Source organism: Pelophylax lessonae (assembly GCF_965119305.1).
Source record: "Pelophylax lessonae genome assembly, chromosome: 6".
In the NCBI taxonomy this organism is placed as follows: Eukaryota; Metazoa; Chordata; class Amphibia; order Anura; family Ranidae; genus Pelophylax; species Pelophylax lessonae.
The window spans coordinates 258,899,478-258,917,600 of record NC_138773.1 but is presented as its reverse complement, the minus strand read 5'-3'; the positions used below and the strand labels follow the sequence as shown (position 1 = coordinate 258,917,600).

At 44.3% G+C, this 18,123-nt stretch overlaps 1 protein-coding gene across 1 annotated transcript in view; it reads left to right on the top strand.

The window, feature by feature from the left end:
* STK39 (serine/threonine kinase 39) overlaps positions 1–18,123 on the top strand; it is a 647,523-nt gene that overhangs the window by 114,414 nt on the left and 514,986 nt on the right. The window contains exons 3-4 of the mRNA XM_082260316.1: positions 7,909–8,017; positions 10,968–11,109. Of these exons, the coding sequence (XP_082116442.1) occupies positions 7,909–8,017; positions 10,968–11,109 (251 nt within the window). The remainder of the gene's footprint in view (positions 1–7,908; positions 8,018–10,967; positions 11,110–18,123) is intronic.

Here is an 18,123-nt window from a genome sequence, read left to right as displayed (position 1 = left end):
CTGTGTAGGGACATGGCTACTAGTGTAAAAACAAAGATCAACAGTTCTACATAGTAGAACTGTTTGATCTTCACTTTTACACAGGGAGAACTGACAGGTGGCTTGTTTACACAAGCCGCTCTGTCTTTCTCCCGCTGTAGCGGCGATCGTAGTGTGACCGGCGGACATCGGGTCCGCCAGTCACACTCCCGCACTCCTCCGTGAACGAGCCGAGGCGGGCGCGCGCCTCGGCGGGCGCGCGCCCGCCCGCTATTGGCTCTGGAAGGAGTGACAGGCGAGCGACGTAGACCTACGTCACTCTGCCTGGCCGGGGCCGACTGCCGCAGTAAATATACTGTGCGCAGTCGGCAAGCGGTTAATAAACACAGAAAAGGCTGGAACTCCGCTTTAAAGCGGATCTCCAGTCACCTGTGGTAAGATAAAAGTCAGCAGCTACAAAAACAGCCACTCATCTGTCTCAGGATCCAGCGAAGTCAGGTGGTCTCACAGTTCCCTGTGCCAGCATCTTCACTATGGGCACTCGGCTGTGACAGTTTGCGGCTTCACAGCCGGGTGCCTACTGCACATGAGCGAAGCAGGTGTCTGTGGAAATTGGGCACCCGCGAAGACCCCCCCTCCTCAAAAGTGCCAATTGTGCGGGGGACGAGTCCTTAAGGCGAAACTTCCCCTTTTGGGTGGAGTTCCGCTTTAAGAGCAGCAACAACACTATACGCATCCAAACATGCATAAACATGAGATGTATAAAGCATAAGTGCGGTAATGTATTTTAATGTTTGACCAGTAGAATGCATTTATGCTCAAATGTTATGCTCAAATGTTAAAAGCACCTACCGTAAATGTGTGTGCAATGCGCAGCAATTAAGCAGCATTTTCCTGCCCGTGTGCATGAGGCCTATAGCTGTTAAAGCACTGCCAGAGTTTTGTTTTAAGTGAATACGTTTATGAGGCATAGATGTCTAATTAATACAGAAGTTTACTGATGTTTAATATGATTAAAACTAATCTAATTAGCAAAAATAAACAGGAACAAATGTTTGACCTTGTGTATGTGGATCTGTATGGACAGTTTTTAATTATTGGATAAACACTTTGACAATGGTAGTTATAGTGACATCTAGAGGCTATAAAAGGGTACTGCCTGCTCAGGTAAAGAAACGTTTGTAAAGCCAGACCCTAGGAATCATGTTCACATTTTTTTTAACATTGCCTTTTATATACTAATGATCAACTGTTAAAAAAATGTCAGTATAAACTGTATTCATTTAAACTAGGGGTCAGAAATAAATACGTTTATCAAGTTAAAATTTCCGGTAGGTCCACAAACGATCATATTTTATAAAAATATGTCCAACTGCTTTCAATGCGTTTTTATTCTTGACCCTCTAATATGACACATTTACCAGTACTTGACAGAGGACATTTAACCGTTCACTTTTGATTCAGTGATACGACCAAAGATACAGTCAGCTGTAAACACTAGGGAGCAAATTTATAAAGCAGTAAATGTGACTTTCATCAAATATTCACTTATCAATGTTATTGAAAGCACATGCACCATGACTGTGTTGATGGGGGCATGGAGCGATTGTCTTTCCTGCAACCTGTGTTTGCAGCTGTTGGCAAACATCACAGATTTTTGCCAACAGCTACAGCTGGGAAGCCTGTACAAAGCAATGACAGGCTGAGGAGAGCTGCTGCTGTTCCACACATCAGGCAGTTTCCTGCAGTTAAGGACAGATGATCAGTCCTGGCCAAAAAATGTCAGATGACCAATCCTGGCCAAAAAATGTCAGCACCCAGGGCCAATCATCTGTGCCTAACCACAGGTAACATCTAGATGTGTGGATACATGCAAAAAACAGTGGACAGCCGTGACTGCTGTTAACTTGGCTTTGCTTTGTACAGGCTTCCCCAACCACCCGTGATTTCAGGTGCAGAAAGCCAAAGGCATGGTCATGTGATTTTGGCCTCAAACAATGGAAGCACCTGAAAACTCCTGATTTTGCTCCTAACAACCATCTCTTCCTTCTAGTAAATATCCTTTCATTGAGGAAAACAAGACGCTTAAAGCTCAACTCAAGGCAACAAAAAAGTTTTCCCATGCAGTGGGGCTGCTCGTTTTTGTCTAGGTCACAGGGTTGTCCAAACTATGACCTTCCAGCTGTTCAGGAACTACAATTCCCATGAGGCATTGTAAATCTCTGACATTCACAGACATAACTAGGCATGATGGGAATTGTAGTTCCTGAACAGCTGAAGGGCCATAGTTTGGACATAGCTGGATTGGAGATAAGGGATACAGTATACTTTCCTAATCCTACAAACCTCCTCACACAAGAGAGTCCCTGTGGTTCCTGTCTCAACCCCCCACAGTCTAGCTGTGAACTGTCCCTGACGTCATCACACCCAGGGCCAATCATCTGTGCCTAACCACAGATAACATCTAGATGTGTGGATACATGCAAAAAACAATGGACAGCTGTGACTGCTGTTAACCTGGCTTTGCTTTGTCCAGGCTTCCCGGCTACAATTGTCCCCAACCACCCGTGATTTCAGCTGCAGAAATCCGGTGACGGCTCTGTTTACAAGTATGAATGAGGCCTAAGTCCTTTACCGTACAAATATCGTCCCCCACCTTTTGATGTTTTGGTCCTACTTGCATCTTGGAACCCTCGGTCTTTAGTGTGACCCTTATCCCATTTTATTTTTCAAGGTTTGATTCTTCCATTGATGATCCTAATCATATAAACGTAGTGGAAGATGTGTTTGGGGAAGAGGGAACTAATCTTACACTTGCATTTTACATCACATTGTCTGCTTGGCCATGGAGCAGATTATGACTGGTACTCACAAAGCCATGATTTTAGACTGGGTGGGCACGTTTATTACCACCTGCTGTTACTCTAAGATCTTCTAGCCTATGGCTACCTTTTGATGTCTGAGCCATCAAGGCTTCTCTGCAGTACAGTGATTTGAAGAGGGGCCTTTGATCAATGAAAATAAGATAAGATTGCTGTAAGAAGGAGGCTGGTATAAAACCTGCATAAACTTGCAATGGGTGAACGGGGAATTCAGACAGTATGAAAATCAGCCCCTTAATAATGGACCAACCAAGAGTTAAAAAAAACATATTTGGTTACATAGAAGAGCTATGGCCACTGCTGTACACATTAAATTTTGAACAAATGTAGGGTTAAATCATTACTCATATTTTCTTTGTAGTTTTGTATTCGGAAAACCAGAGCCCAGCAATATTTCTGTTTGGATATAGCTGCAAAAAATTGACAGTGAGAATTTCCAACCTCCGCACATTACTGTGATGGGAAATAGGAAGTTGAGTGGAGGCCAAGAGATGTTCATTGTTCTGTCACACCATTCACTGGGCTGCCAAAACAAACCCTGAAGGCAGACACAAAGTGGACCTTGATTTGGAGTCTTGTTTGAAGGACCACAATAAAACCTTGAACAGAGTCCAGAAAGCAGGATTTGTGTGTGAAATGATGATTGTACACATTAAAAATAGACAGTGAGGCAGTTAGCCGCAGAGTGAGATTAGTGTAACTGTCCAGAAACAATTTAGACATTTACTAAGTCTACCTTCTGATGTATGGTACGACAGTAAGCTCATATGTTTATTACATTTTTTCTGTCTAATGCGGCCAACCAAATTCTTCTGTGCTGTTTGGGTAATGGTTGCTATGGCCATTATCCATAATAAGTGACATTAAAGGTACAAATTTCAGGTAAAAAAATGTGCACTTGCAATTATTATTATTATTATTATTATTTTTTTTTTTTTGTAAGAGCCTAGAAAGCATTGCACCATATCATTGGTGCCATGCAGGACTCCTGCAGTGTAAGACGTCTGCAAGACATACATCGTACATCATAGGGGCAGGGAGTTTCACACTGACAGGAAGACTTGAGATCACTAAACAGGGCCGTGGTAGATCATTGAGATCTACAAGCCGACAGCCACAAAGGATGTTGGTGCTTGTAGTTCATTCACATAACTCTGTGAATAAATAATGTGGCTGTTTGGGCGGAGTGCTGCACGGCCACGCCCCTTTTCAAAAAGTGACAGCTGGAACAGGGAAATTCTCCCATTACTGCTGTCACACAGAGGCAGCAGATCCCTGAGCTGCTGCAGAAGTGGAATCATGCTACATGTTTCACCCTAAAAACAGGTGGAACATGTATGTAACTTGTTACTGAAGGTGAACTTATCATTTAATGCAGAGAATACTTTAAGGCAAAAACTATTTTGGCTTTAGAACCACCTTAATTCATTCTTTTGACATTTTTGTATACTTTAGTTTTTTTTCTATGAAATCCACATTTTGAGGATGAAGTTACTGAATTTATTATGTTCTCATACTGTGCAATTTATAGGCAGCCTAAGGCCCCTTTCACACAGGCGGACCGTTCAGATCCACCTGTCCGTTTTTTTGGCGGATCTGAACGGTCCCCCCATGCAACTCTATGGGGGATCGGATGTCAGCTGAGACATGTCCGCTGACATCCGATCCAATCCGTCAATTCTGGACGGATGGAAACCCTATTTTCCATCCGTCCAGCGGATCGGATGGTCCGTTCCCATCCGATTTCCCACATAGAGATGCATGGGGAACTGACAGCTGTGTCTCCGCACACAGCGCGGAGACACAGCTGTCATCCTCCTGCTCAGCGGGGGATTGGCGGCTCGATCCCCCGCTGAGAAAAACGGAATCCGTCCCAAGGACGGATAGTGTGAAAGGGGCCTTAGGCCCCTTTCACACATACAGTCCGTTTAGTTCATCAGTTCAGTCACGTCAAAATGTATCAGTTTTCCATCTGTTTTTCATACATTTTTCATCCATTTTTCGACAGTTGTTATCTGTTTTTCGTCAGTTGTCATCTGTTTTTCGTCAGTTGTTATCCGTTTTTCATCCATTGTCATCCGTTTTTCATCCGTTGTCATCCGTTTTTCATCCATTGTCATCCGTTTTTCGTCCGATCCATTTTTTTGACGGATGAAAAACAGGGCATTCATCCGTTCATAAAAACGGACATTGACGGAAGCGGATGAAAATGGATGTTAACTGATGATCATCCGTTGTCATCTGTTTTTACATAGAGATACATTGATGTCCGTTTTTCATCCATCAACGGCCTTAGGGCTCTTTCACACGGCCGCTCCGATTTTTTATTCCGCTGCAGCACTTTTTTTTTTTTTTCCACAGACAAGGATGACACTTGTGTCATCCGCTCCGTATGTCTGCTTATCATCCCATCCGTTTGCGGATGATATACGGACATAATGTATGTCTATGGGGATTGCAGATGTCAGCGGATGACACAGCTGACATCCGATTTTGCATCCGTTCCGTTTTTTAAACGGAAGAAAAATAGGGTTCTGTTACGTTCCAAAAAACGGAACAGAACTGAAAGGACGAAAATAGGATGTCAGCGGATGGTCATCCGCTGACATCCGCAATCCCATTGACATGCATTATGTCCATTTTTCATCCGCAAAAAAATGGGATGAAATACAGACATACGGAGCGCCCGTGTGAAAGAGCCCTAAGAAAAACTGGATTCTATTACTGTAATTGCTAGTTGCCTGCTTGGTATGCTGACATGTCTGCCTTAAAAGAGTAAGTTCATCCAAAACCCAAAACTTTTTCGTTCTTAGTTTTGGATTGAGTGGGAAAGGGATTTTTACTCCTATCCCGCACACAGAGAGATTTCCCTTCTCTTTCTGTCCGGCTGGATTTTTAACTAGAGAGGATGTGAAGGGAACCCTCCAACAGTAACACGAACAGAAATACAAATGCTGTTTTTTAGTATAGTAGGGGAGGATAGAACCCATGTAGGGGAGGATAGAACCCATGTAGGGGAGGATAGAACCCATGTAGGGGAGGATAGGACCCATGTAGGGGAGGATAGGACCCATGTAGGGGAGGATAGGACCCATGTAGGGGAGGATAGGACCCATGTAGGGGAGGATAGAACCCATGTAGGGGAGGATAGGACCCATGTAGGGGAGGATAGAACCCATGTAGGGGAGGATAGGACCCATGTAGGGGAGGATAGAACCCATGTAGGGGAGGATAGAACCCATGTAGGGGAGGATAGAACCCATGTAGGGGAGGATAGAACCCATGTAGGGGAGAATAGAACCCATGTAGGGGAGGATAGAACCCATGTAGGGGAGGATAGAACCCATGTAGGGGAGGATAGAACCCATGTAGGGGAGGATAGAACCCATGTAGGGGAGGATAGAACCCATGTAGGGGAGGATAGAACCCATGTAGGGGCTGTATTTCTTTACCTGTTTGCCTGAGCTCCTCCTCTTAAATTCCTCTAGGTTGTGTATTATGTTAAGATGCCAAACTCAACACTCCAATGTACTAACTGATTGTTTCCCTGGCTGTTTCTGAAGCTTGATCCTTTATATCTGTATATCTCAGTGTGGATTGTGCTCCGGACTGTTGGATTCCAAAATAAACAGAATTTAAATAAAGTGTATTTTTTTGTAAATGTTACTGTTGAAGATGTTTTCCCTTAAGCCAGCCAATGATGGTGCAATTTGCAGCATTGTTAGAGGCTGCATGAAAGAAATTTGCTCTCCTATGGAGCTATTCTATTTTCCCGGAGGTGGCGGGAGAACACAGTTATTATTGCTAGCGGCTATAGCCTCTGGCAATAATTGCATGCTGGTTGTATCTGAGTTGATTTATTAATCAACTTGGCTACAATCAGCCTTGCCCATACATGATTCGAATTTTGGCCAGTCCCTGCTGAACCATCTGATATTCGAACCGTCTGTGGCCGGCTTTATTCTCTGCCTTGTGAAACTATTGTCAGTGAGACAGGAAGGGTAAATCTCTCTAACATAGCCCTGTAAAACAGTAAAAACCCAACAAGAGTTCTAATCCTTCTTTACTCTATCCAAAACTAGAAGAATTGTTGGCTTGATAAACACTTTAATGTACTAAAGGGGCTCTGACAATAAAAAAATAAAATAAATAACAAAACGTCTAGCAGATGAAAGGGGTAGGCATCCAGATAGTGGGCAACATTTTTTTTCCAGTGATGGCTTCATCTTGTCAGTAACCAAGAGCAAATATACAAACAAGGACTTCACTCTGACTTTCTTGTTCTGCACACCTCTTGTCCGGTAAGGAAGCATTACAATATACAGTGTCATAGCTGGAAAACTAGCATGATCAGGAGGAGTTCAGCAATGGAACTTTCCATATTTTACTTCGGAAAGATTTATATTAGCAAGTAATTCCAGTGTGAGAAACATATTGCAGTATTCAGCGGATGAGAGCTTGCTGCCAGTTGGTTTGTCTAGTCACATCTTCTAGAGCAGTGGTCCTCAACTCCGGTCCTCGGGGCCCACTAACTGGCCAGGTTTGCAAGATAACTAAATTACATCACAGGTGATCTCATTTGCTGCTCAGTGATTGCAGTATCCTAGTCTGCATCTCCCCAAGGTAATACTTAAAATCTGGCCTGTTAGTGGGCCCCGAGGATCGGAGTTGAGGACCACTGTTCTAGAGTTCCCAGCTCTGCCTATCTGTAATGAATAGATACATTGGAGGGGAACTCCTATGACCTGCAGATAGTAGCAGATACTGCTTAGAAAACTGGGGAGATTTGCAAAGAATTGTGCAGGTTACATACTAATAAAATATCTGTACATTTCTAATTATGAGTAGGCAATTTTGCAAATATGTTCAGCTGCCTATAATTGCAGATCTGCTTATTATTTCATACTGTTTTTTCACTAAAGAAATCTTCTGCTTAGGCTTTTATTTTATGTCCAGAGTTTCGTGAGCGGTATTGAGCTTTGTCACTGCTGTTCATTCATTCTGTTATATATGACTGTCCCCTAATAATGGTATGTTTCTTTTACAGAAAGAGATACAAGCCATGAGTCAGTGCAGCCACCCCAATGTTGTAACCTATTATACCTCATTTGTGGTGAAGGAGGAGCTGTGGCTGGTTATGAAGTTACTAAGCGGAGGTAATGTAAATGTCATGTATGTCAACTGACAAAGCCTGGTGACAAGATATTCTGATGACTTAGTGTTGCAGGAGTAGGGTTTCTCAACTATATTATTAGAAGCCATATTTACATTCACGATTCCCAGTATAGCTTGAAGAGATTATATCCTCTAAATCAGGGGTCTCCAAACTTTTAAAACAAAGGGCTAGTTTACTGTCCTTCAGGCTTTAGGGGGGCTGCACTAGGGCCAGTGGAAATAGAAAATGTCCTGGCATCAGTGGGAGTAAACATTGCCCTATCATTGGTTTTAACAGGAGGAATAAGTGCCCCATTGTTGGTTTTAGCAGGAGAATTAATGCCCCATGGTTGATATCAGTGGGAGGAATAATGCCCCATTGATGGTGTCAGTGGGAGTAATAGTGCCCCATCATTGGTCTTTGTAGTAGGAATAATGCCCCATTGATGGTGTCAGTGGGAGTAATTGTGCCCCATCATTGGTCTTTGCAGTAGGAATAGTGTTCCAATAATAGTGTCAGTGGAAGGAATAGTGCCTCGTCATTGGTGTCATTTGGAGAAACAGTGTGTCAAGGGCTAGATAAAGGCAAGCAAAAGGCCGCAGTTTGGAGACCACTGCTCTAAATAATAATAAAAAACTGCTGCAGGTATAAATAACTCAACACCAAGTTCACTGTATGGACCCCTTATGTCTTTATACATGTTGATCATATCCCCCCTTAATCTTCTCTTCTCAAGAGAGAATAAATTCAGTTCCTCTAATCTTTCCTCATAGCCTTTTATCAGTTTGGTTGCCCTTCTCTGCACTTTCTCCACTTCCCCGATATCCTTTTTGAGAACTGGTGCCCAAAACTGAACTGCATATTCCAGATGAGGTCTTACTAATGATTTGTACAGGGGCAAAATGATATCTCTCTCTCTGGAGTACATACCTCTTTTAATACAAGAAATTATTTTTCTTGCTTTGGAAAGCGCTGCTTGGCATTGTTATTATTAAGCTTAGGAACTACCAGAACACCCAGATCCTTCTCCACTATGGATTCCCCCAGGTCTACTCCCCCTAGTATGTATGATGCATGCATATTCTTAGCCCCCAAGTGCATAACTTTACATTTATCAACATTAAACCTCATTTGCCACATAGTTGCCCAATAAAACAGTGCATTGAGGTTGGAATGTATGTTGGAGACATCCTGTAAGAACGTTATTCCACTGCATAGCTTGGTGTCATCTACATAGACTGAAATGGTACTTTTTATCCTAGACCCTATATCATTTATAAAGATATTAAAAAGTAAGGGTCCCAACACTGAACCTTGGGGTACACCACTGATAACCTTAGACCATTCACAGTAAGAATCATTAACCACTACTCTCTGAATTTTATCTTTTAGCCAATTTTCTATCCATTTACAAACTTATCCTTACCTTACACATTAGCCGTGTATGGGGAACTGTGTCAAACGCTTTTGCAAAATCCAAGTATACTACATCCACAGCCACCCCTCTGTCCAAGGTTTTACATACCTCCTCAAAGCTAAAGGAGGGAATAACTGCGCTAAGTGCTAAGCTGCAGCTTCAGGTGAGACAGCACCAACACAGAAAATAAAAGGGAAAAGCCGTGCTAATACAACTTGATAAATATACCAATCAGATAAAGATAATGAATCCTTATAAAAAAAACCCTTATGGAAAAATTTCACTAGTGGCAGCAGATGTCAGATAGGCACCAAAAATGAATGGTATACACAAAAATCTACTGAATCTTTGAGCATTGCAAAATACACTTATGCATATAAAAATATTGGTGAGCAATATTTAATCAGAGACACAACCATATGAGTTCATGACAGTTCATATAAGTAATCCCAGAGTCCCAGAAATTGTGTTCCAAGATCAGTAGAGTGAAGAGAAGATCCAATGAAGCTAGTCACCACGGTGCTGCACACAGATGACATGCATATCTCCTTACCAGATAGCTATGCAAATCAAGCATACAATGATGTTTCCTCGCAGAGCCACTCAAAGGGATCACGACAACAAGCCTCCAAGATACAGCCAGTAGGTGGTGATATCAGGACCGGTCACAAGATGTAACTCAGTAGGTCATACAAAAGAGAGGACTGGATAGTGAAATACCGTCAAACTTTATTGGTAGAGTATTAAAAATACACTTACAGTATCCAAGACAAAAATTTGCATATAGACAAGCCGGCCGGCTCTCGTGTAGCCCGTTCCTCAGGGCAGCGTAGTGACGTCAGCACGCCGTACCCTACGCGCTCGTCTCCAAAGACTTCAAATGGGGAAATAAATCAAAGAGCCTAAGGGTGGCCATAGACAGGCAAATGCCTTATGACAATGATTGGTACATCTACAATTGTAACAGGCCCTCCTACAATTTATGCTGCCTGATGGACAGAAACCACACACACCCTTTCGTCTCTCTAAAATTGGTTATATCGCACAGAGATTTGAAAGTTGGAAACTGTCTTCGAGATGTAAAGAGTATTTATTTTTGTTGAAGGAAGCGGTTATTGCCCCAAATGGAGCCCTAAACAGCCCAAATCTTCTCTGAGGGTCACATTGGGGTGGTATAAGGATATCTATGTGCACCTGAAGTTCAGTCACTAGAGGGCTTTTTAGACATGTAGGCACAATCCAACCACACTAAGACTATCCTTCAGACATTAACAGACTATCTACCAGATCATTCATTTTTTGGTACCAGAGCGTGTCAGGGAAGACTTGCAGATATACTGTACAGACATTCCCCAGTGTGGTCATAAATAGTAGAAAGGGTAAACATTATTAAATATCCATAGGAACTCGATGCCCACCAGAAAGGTAAGTATGAAGCGTCTTCTATTGCAGGGTGTTTTTAGTAGAATTTCTTTCGACCAACATTTGATTTAAAATGATATGTCATTCAGATTTTAATTGCATTTCTTTTCAGGCTCAATGCTGGATATAATAAAACACGTTGTTGGCAGAGGGGAACACAAGAGTGGAGTGTTAGAGGAACCAATTATTGCAACAATACTTAAAGAAGTTTTGGAAGGCTTAGATTATCTTCATAGAAATGGTCAAATTCACAGGTATGGTAAAATCCTCCTATTTTGGCAATTTAAACTGATTGAAAAGGAAAAAAAAAAAAAAAAAAAAACTAAACATCTCTATACTTACCTATCTATGCAATGGAAATACACAAAGCAACCCTGAACCTCCCCTTCTCAGGTCCCCCGTTGGCCCTCCTGGCTCCTCCTCTCTGTCCAGTTCCCTATGGCAGTGATGATGAACCTTGGCACCCCAGATGTTTTGGAACTAAGTTTCCCATGATGCTCAACTACACTGCAGAGTGCATGAGCATCATGGAAAATGTAGTTCCAAAACATCTGGGGTGCCAAGGTTCGCCATTACTGCCCTATGGGAAGCCGCTTCCCATGGGGGCACTCATGCATGCTTTCTTCAGAGCCCCGCTGCTGTATCCATTGACACAGACAGCGGGAATAGGCCCCATTTTCTGCTACCTTGTCACTGGCTTTTGTTGCCAGCACTGTGAGCCAATGGCTCTTGATGCCCCAGCAAAGCCAGTGACACACGGAAGTGAGGGGAGATGAAAGCTGCAGACATGCACAGCGCTGGATCGAATGAGGACTCCGTTAAGTATAAGGGGAGCTGATGGACCAAATTTGATGCATAAACATTTTTTATCTTAATGTAATGAATGCATTAAGGTAAAAAATATTTAGACTTAGAACCAATTTAACACTGTGTTATGTGAAATATGCAATATTTGTAGGAAAGGGTAATGGATAATGAATCTAATAAAGAAGCACACCGCTTCGAAACGCGTCATCTATTCCTGAAGAATGTTCTGTGGGCTCTCCTGGTCCTCTTCTTCAGACATCACCGGTCAGTCAGGCGCCTTCATCACGTCCGGTTGGCGGCTTTTATTGTAGTCTCTTCTAGGACTAGAAAATCTGGGGTGACTAGGGGAACAGTAGACACATTGGATCTCCCTGGGTGGGGCTGAGAGTTGAATTATTGGCACTAGTGATGACTAGATTGGTTTGCTCAGATTATAACAATCCTCAACCAATGGCAAGGCAAAGTTGTGCAATGAAATTACCTGGTAAATGGGCCCTTTGAATCCTTTACTGGTTGACTTCTGTGTCGTCAGGAATCTTTTGCTTACGCTTGCTGACCTGCAGTGAGGCACTTGCACTGAGACTGGAGCACAATATACAGAAGTAATGTATGCTGGTTGGGGTTCCAAGGGACTTTGTTACCAGTGCACTGATACCTACACATTCCCATTTCTACAGAGATAGACTTCTGTTTGATTTTGTGATAGTTGCCGTGCATGATGACCTTTTTTTTCAGAAATTCCCAACAAATTCATGGCTTTTAAAATATATTTTTGAATAGTAACTACAAATTAAAGCAGTCACAAACTTATCACTACATTTTGAAATATACTCTTACAATGCAAGCAGTGTAAGTACCTAATTTGGCATAATATTAGCCTCTTGCAGGCTCTGTACAGCAGTACTGAGTATGAAAAGAAGAAGCAGCACAAGAAGTCAATCAGTTCAGGGGCAGGCATGGAACACACTGATAGGAGGAGAAAGCAGAGTGACAGAGGTGAGCTCATCACTGTGCTGCCTGGAAAGTAGTTGAATGCTGCTGGCTGTTCAGAAGACTGAGGACAGAAGTGAAATGCATGGGGACAGGTCCAACTAAGTCAGCGATGGAACCAAAGAAATGAAAGAAGAGATGTTGTCTAACAATAAATGCAATTCAGAAGTAGTTTTAGTGTAATGGAGTGTTTTGTTCTTCTTGGCATTAGAGGGTTGGTGTTTACTAGAAAGCTCATCCATTTTGCTTTTACTTACAGAACACCGGTCATTATAGAATTATGAGGCTGTATTTGTGGCCTTGATCTGAACATGCTCTGTGCCTGGCTGTGTCTGTCTTCAATACTTCTGAAATAAAGACACATCCACGATTCCCTGGGACTTGAAGATTTGTTTGTACAGAGCAGTGAAAGGAAAATTATCATTCAGAAAGTTCACTGGCTCTGGTTAGGCAGCTGGCATAGAACAGGGCGACCCTCCAGTGGGTACCCAGAAGGTCACCTAAAATAGTGAGGTGACCAGCTCCCGCTGTGATTGGACACAGTGGGAGCAAATCAATGGGAACCCGAGGTCCACTGGGAGCCACTGATTTTTCCCGAGAGAGGCAGAACAGTGGTCTGCCTATGTAAACAAGACAGAATGCTGTTCCGTGACCAGGAGAGATAGAGATCCTGTTTCTTCTGCTAGGCAGGAACACGGATCTCTGTCTTCCCACTGTTAAAGCACTTCAACGCAGTTAGAAAGCACTCCCTTGGAACACATTTAATCCTTTGATTGCCCCTGTTGTTAACCCCTTCCCTGCCAGTGTTATTAATACAGGGACAGAGCCAATTTTTTAGCACTGACCACTGTATTGGTGTCACTGGTCCTCAAAAAAGGGTCACATTAGTGTCCGATTTGTTCCTTGCAATGTCGCAGTCCTGCTATAAATCCCTGGTCTACTAGTAAAACAATAAATAAGTAAAAATTCCATAGAAATATCCCATAGTTTATAGATGCGATAACATTTGCGCAAATCAATAAATGTACAATTAATTGGATTTTATTTACCAAAAACATGGAGCAGAATACATATTGGCCTAAACTGATGAAGAAAACGGAAAATTTATATCAAATACTTACCGTAATTTTCCTTTCCTGATGGACTCAGGAAGCAGCATGCGTATCGGGTTTGGCCCCGCCTCCAAACCTACCCATAGGACCTCACTCCCATAAATCTTTGCTCCTGTTCAGCACACGTGTTCTGTAACTATCCTCCACAGAATCCGGGAGGGAACTCCTGCTGCCATGGAGTCCATCAGGAAAGGAAAATTACGGAAAGTATTTGATATAAATTTTCCGTTTTCCTGACAGACTCCATGGCAGCATACGTATCGGGAAATAACTCGCCGTACACACAGGGTGGGCAGGTGCTGAACAGAAAAAATTTAATGCATTTTTTCAAACAGACAGGACTTGCAAACCAAAAATCACAGACGAAAGAGCCGCTGGCTCAACACAGTAATGGGACAAAAACGTGTTAATAGAGGACCATGACGCTGCTCTACAGATGACTTCAGGAGCCACGTGTCTGGATACTGCCCAGGAGGTAGAGATGCTCCGTGTCGAATGAGCTGTAACTACTGCTGGAGGGGTCAAGCCCTTAGCCCTATAAGCCCACTGGATGGTCTGAATGATCCAAGATGAAATAGATCTTGTCGAGGCTCTTGAACCTTTGTTTTTGCCATAGAAGGTAACAAAAAGATGTTCCGATTTCCTAAAAGAAGAAGTGGCTTCCAAATATTTCTTAATACACTTTCCAACATCCAGCGGATGAACTGAAGATTCTTCCTCTTCCTGTCTAAAAGTCGGTAACACTGTTTCTGTGTTTTCATGGAAGACAGAAGTTCTTTTTGGTCTCGCATCCAGCATGGGAATGAGCACCACTCTATCAGGAAAAAGCGTTAAAAAAGGCTCCTGTGTCCCGAAGGACCCAATTTCTGACACTCTTTTCGCTGAGGTTATAGCCACCAGAAATGCTGTTATCAGAGTAAGTTCCCTTATGGTCATGGATTCGGACATGTCTTGAATCTGATCCGACAGGAAATCCAGAACTAGAGGCAAATCCCACTTGGGAAACCTAGGTTTTCTTTGAGGTCTGATTCTCACTGCTCCTTTGAAGAATTGACGAATTAAGGCATGAGTGGCCCAAGAGATCCCTGTAAAGGCGGAAATAGCCGAGACCTGGACTCTCAGCGAACTCACCGATAGCGGCAAATCCAAACCTGATTGCAGAAAGCTCAATACGTCTTGTATCTTAATGGAAGAATGAGGATCAGGCCTTGCAGCCAACTGTGCAGAAAATTTTTCCCAGATTCTCTGATAAACTCTGTTAGTTGAGTTTCTTCTAGCACTAAGCAATATAGAAATCGCTGTTTCTGGACAGCCTAAGGCCTGTAACCTCCTCCTTTCAACATCCAGACCCTCAGATGTAGACGGGCCGGGCATGGATGGAGTACAGACCCCTGGGACAACAGATCCGATCTGAAGGGTAGCGGGATTGGGTCTCGGACACTGAGTAGCGTCAGAAGGGGAAACCATGGCCTGTTCGGCCAGAAGGGAATCACCGCTACTACCTCCACTGGCTCCGACCTGAGTCTCCGGAGAAACTGTAACACAATCGGAATTGGTGGGAAGGCGTACGCCCTGTGGAATCTCCACTGATCCGAGAGTGCATCCATCCCTGATGCTTGTGGATCTCTGAATCTTGTATAGTACTTCGGCAGCTTGTAATTGCAGGGGGAGGCGAAGAGGTCTACCTCTGGAGAGAACCCCAATGTTAGGATCCAATCGAACGTTTCCTTGTGAAGGGACCACTCGTTGTTGTCCAGATCCACTCTGGACAGGAAGTCTGCTTTGACATTCTGGACTCCTGGAACATAAACCGCTGAAAGATTCAAGAGATTTCTCTGTGCCCAGGACATAATCGGCTCCACTTCCCTCAATAGGGACCAGCTGCGCGTTCCCCCTTGCTTCCTGACGTATGCCACTGCTGAGGTGTTGTCCAGACGCAGCATGACAGGTTGGTCTTTTGTCAGGTGAGAAAATGCCCGAAGAGCTTGGAATGCTGCTCGGAGTTCCAGTATGTTGGACACTATTCCCCGAGTGGAGAACTCCCACCTGCCCTGAGCCACCTCCGACAAACAGTGGGCACCCCAGCCTATGTTGCTGGCATCCGAGGTGTTTACTACCCACGGAGCTGGCTTCAGAGAGTGGCAGTTTAGCAGGTGGTCTCTGCATAACCACCAGGGGAGACTCGCTCTCATGGAAGGGGTCAAGAAGATGCGTTGATCCAGATGCCACGTATCCCATTGCTGTAGAAAACCCTTCTGAAAGGGTCTCATCCTCCACAGGGCCCACTTCACCATGGGGACTACTGCGACCATAGTCCCGATCACCTTCAGGCATTGACGTGCCTGAAGATGAGAGGATGAGAGGGCAAAGCGAATCCTGTCTCGAAGTGTCCCTATTTTTTCCTCTGGAAGAGAGATAGTCGCCTTCTCTGTGTCGAACAGGGCGCCCAAGTAGATCAGGGACTGAGTTGGAATCAGGTGGCTCTTCTCCTTGTTGAGTAGCCATCCAAACTTCTGGAGAGTGGATATGACCTGCTCCAGATGACCTAATAGTTGATCTCTGTCCTGGGACAACAGGAGGAGATCGTCCAAATAATGGTGAAGTCGGATACCTCTCAATCTCAGTAGGGCTACCACGGCCAATAAGATTTTTGAAAAGGTCCGTGGAGATGTTGAGAGCCCGAATGGGAGACAAATAAATTGAAGATGTAATCCTCCCACTTCGAACCGGAGAAACCTTTGAAAATCTTCGGCCACAGGGACATGAAAGTAGGCGTCTTTCAAGTCGATGGACACCATCCAATCGGCCGGCTGGACTGATTGCTGTATAGACAACAGGGTCTCCATTTTGAACCTTTCTTTTTTTATGAATTTGTTCAAGAAGGTCAAATCTATTACTGGTCTCCATGATCCGTTCTTCTTTTGGACCAGAAAGAGCGGAGAATATATTCCTTGGCCTCGCTCGGACTCTGGAACGGAGATGACAGCCCCTTGAGCAATGAGAGCTTCGACGTAGGAAAATAAAATCTGACGCCTTTCTTCTAGGACCGGTATGGCAGTAGGCCGGAATCTTGAGCCTGGCCTCTCCTTGAAGACCCACTTGTGGCCTGAGGACACCGTCCTGACAGCCCAGGGGTCCTGAATCAAAGCCGCCCAGACATGACGGAAGGAGCGTAGACGTGCACCCACCTGACAAGCCTGGGCGGCCCACCTTCAAAAAGACTTAGTGGGCTCGCGGTCCCCTGAGGAGACATTCTTCGTCGTCTTCCTGGAAGACTGTCTGGATCTCCAGTTTCGGTTGAACTCACGACCAGGTCTATAAGAACAAGCTTCCCTGGCCCTGTCAGGAACGAACTTCCTAGTAGGCTGTCCTTTCTTGACATTGAACTGGCGCCGATCCTGGGGAAGAAACCCAGACTTACCGCCCGTAGCCCGGGTTATGGCCTCATCAAGTTTGTTCCCAAAAAGGGAGGACCCCTCAAAGGGGATACGGCACCAAACCTGCTTTGATGCCGGATCCGCAACCCAAGGGCGGAGCCAAAGGGCTCTCTTAGCTGTGACCGAGGACAGCATAACTCTTGCCAATAGACGGATCAGGTCTATGGAAGCCTCCCCAAGGAACGACGAGCCCAGCCTAAGCTCCTGGATTGGAGCGCTTCTGGCCACCTCTTCTGACACCGATCTGACCGATTCGTCTACCACATCAGCCCAAGATTCCATGGCCTTGGATAGAGCGGCTAAAGCCAGGACTGGCTTGCAGGCCATACCTGCTGTAAGGTAGATTATTTTCAAATCGGAGTCCATCCTTCGGTCCAACGGGTCTTTAAATGAGACCGTATCCTCTAAGGGAAGGGTCACGTGCTTGACCAGTCTCATGACTGCTGCGTCAACTAGAGGAGGAGACTCAAGATGTTTCACATCATCCTCTTTGAAGGGGTAAAGTTTAGCCATCTTGGATACTAAGGAATTCTTTCGTTCCACCTTTCTCCACTCCTCCAAGATAATTTCTCCCAACTCTCCCAGGAAGGGAAAATTAACACGCTCCTTGTTGAGCTGTTTAAAGTACTTCTTCTGCTTGGGAGGGGGAACAGCTGACTCTTCCCAATTTAAGGTCTCTCTGACAGCTTTAACCAGGGAAGGCACCAAGGCATATTCGAAACCCAGGCAGGGATCCTCATCTTCAGAGTCGCTACCTGACAAGAGCACCGACTGATGGCTTGTGTGGGCCGACTCGAAATCTTCCTGTACTTGAAGTGCTACAGGGGAAGGGCTTGGGGAAGGCGTTGCAGTGTCTTGAGAACGCCTGACACCCATCTCTGCCAAAGAGTCCTTTACTACTCTCTTGACCAAAGCCTCAATG